The sequence below is a fragment of the Carassius carassius genome, chromosome 31 (assembly GCF_963082965.1).
Source record: "Carassius carassius chromosome 31, fCarCar2.1, whole genome shotgun sequence".
Classification (NCBI taxonomy): Eukaryota; Metazoa; Chordata; class Actinopteri; order Cypriniformes; family Cyprinidae; genus Carassius; species Carassius carassius.
The window spans coordinates 118968-121136 of NC_081785.1; the positions used below are offsets into that span (position 1 = coordinate 118968).

Sequence of the window (2169 nt, forward strand, 5' to 3'; positions counted from 1 at the left end):
TCAGTATTTTTGTCTATGAAAGAATGCAGAATACAAACTATTTACATGATAGATATGCATAGATATACAAAACTGTATTTTAATGCATACAAATCACAAACATTTGACTGAAAACAAAATGCTTATAAAAATAGGTTATAACATGCATGCATGATTAAAGCATGTAAGTACTTAATGCACAGCCACTCACTTAATAATTAAATTAGCTGAAGAACGTTAATGAATCTATGGAGGCATTTAAAAAGACCTTGAGAGCAGCCGCAGTTAAAATAAGTCTCGAGAGAGCTGGAGTTCTTGCATTCATACAGTACACAGCTATTTATAAAGTCTCTGCCATAGTCATAAACATCTTCCTAAATGCCCATCTGAGTGTTTTAATCTAAACATGTGTTTAAAAGCTCATTTTGGAGCAAGATTGCTCTCAAACTCGCATCTCACCGCGCTGATGCTGTCCACACTCGGCTGGCTGTTCACTATCATGTGTGTGTGAGAGAATGGGAAGGTCTCGGACCGGGACATCTTCCCTTTACCGTGTCCGGTGTCTCTGGGACAGTCTGTGATGTGTCGCATGAATTCAGGAGCCGTGAATCTGCGCAGGAGTCTGTTCCCAAATGCAGAGAGCCCAGAAGAGCGAGGTTTGATCCTATCAGGTTCGAGTTCTTCACGACTGAACAGAAGTTTGCTCTTTCTGGACGTTTTGGGAACACTGCCACGCTTCTGCAAATCTTTTCTGATCTCAAAGTCGCCAGCGACAGTCCTGCTGTAGAACTTCGCCACAAGAGGTTTTTCGTCTTGTAGTGACGCTCTTTTGAATTTGCTCGCAGATCTGTTGATTTCATGCACGTCGCCCTGATAGGATTGTTTTCTTCCAGTTCTGAGGTCAAGATTAAACGAGCTGGTTTTTCCCCAAAGAGGTGCATGGACGTCCGTCTCATGTTCTGCACTTCCAGTGCTTCCAATATCTTTCAGCACCGAGTTTTGGATCTGTTTCGAAGCGAACAGCAGATCTGGTCCATCTTCAGATCTGATGAGGCTTTGCTTGGCATCTGGACGTCTGAAGCGGATCCGCAGGCCGTTGCTGTCACCGATGCACATCTGTCTCTGAAACAAGGCCGGAAGGATTTCCTCGTGTTTGCTTTGGATTTCTTTGGAGAACCTCTCTAGAACCTGCTTTGGGAGGCGACTGGGCCACCGCAGGTCTTCGGCGGGTTCTCCGGTGCTGTTCGTTGGACTCACAATCTTCTTTCCACACCCGTTGAGGGTTTGAACGCACTGGTTGTGCCCAAAGTAATCAGCAACTTGGATAGCCGAGTGGCCGGCGTGATTCGTGCGATCCAGTCGCAAACCAAGCTTCTTGAACGCCCGGATTAAGAACTCCAAGATTTGGCTGTGTCCTCCGCACGCGGCGTACATGAGGGCATTGTTTCCCCACATGTCCGTGAGCTCTGGATCAGCGTTGAATTGCACGAGGAGCTTCACTGAATCCAAGTGTCCGTGCTCGCATGCCAGACTCAAGGCCGTGCGTCCATGGTCATCCCGGGCGGTCACATCTGCACCTTTATCCAGAAGTAATTGGGTGAATTTGGATCTTGTTGCATGCTCTTGAAGGCATACGGCGTGCATTAGAAGCGTACGCCCGTTTTCGGCTTTCCCGTTGATGATGCGCCCATCCAACGCGTCCAGGACAAATCGAGCCAAGTGGACTTTCCCGCTCTGCATGGCCTCCAGGAAGGTTTTGGTGCCAGATCCCTGAGACAAGTCCTTCGGCCTCAGCATCATGATCTGGAGTAAGTTTGTAGTGGTTATTCGCAGGCAGCTCAGAGTTTCCGAGTCTCACTTGAGAAACTGTCTGTGTTTTTATACCTTCACCCTCCGCGTGTTGCTACGGAAACAGCCATCTGAGAGCGGCGATGCTGCTATGGGTCCATTCACAATCACCTCCTCTTTTCTCAGCCAGGAGGGGAGAGAGATGCACTAATTCGATGACAAGAATTACTCGGTGGTAAAAACACGGGTTTGTTTTATTCTCCTGTCAGGTTGGATATAAAAGGAGCCGTTGCCCGAGCAACAGCGTTAATAGACTTCTCTTTGGGTGTATAAAAATACATGTATATACAGAAGAGGTTGAAAGACAGAGTGCTTTGTAAGGTTTATAAAAGTCTATTATGC

At 46.9% G+C, this 2169-nt stretch overlaps 1 protein-coding gene across 1 annotated transcript; it reads right to left on the minus strand.

The window, feature by feature from the left end:
* Window positions 1–324: 324 nt before the first annotated feature.
* LOC132111966 (ankyrin repeat domain-containing protein 29-like) lies at window positions 325–1890 on the minus strand. Its single transcript, XM_059519566.1, has one exon. The coding sequence runs from the start codon at window positions 1777–1779 to the stop codon at window positions 400–402; it is 1380 nt and encodes a 459-aa protein (XP_059375549.1). The 5' UTR covers window positions 1780–1890; the 3' UTR covers window positions 325–399.
* Between the last annotated feature and the right edge of the window lie 279 nt (window positions 1891–2169).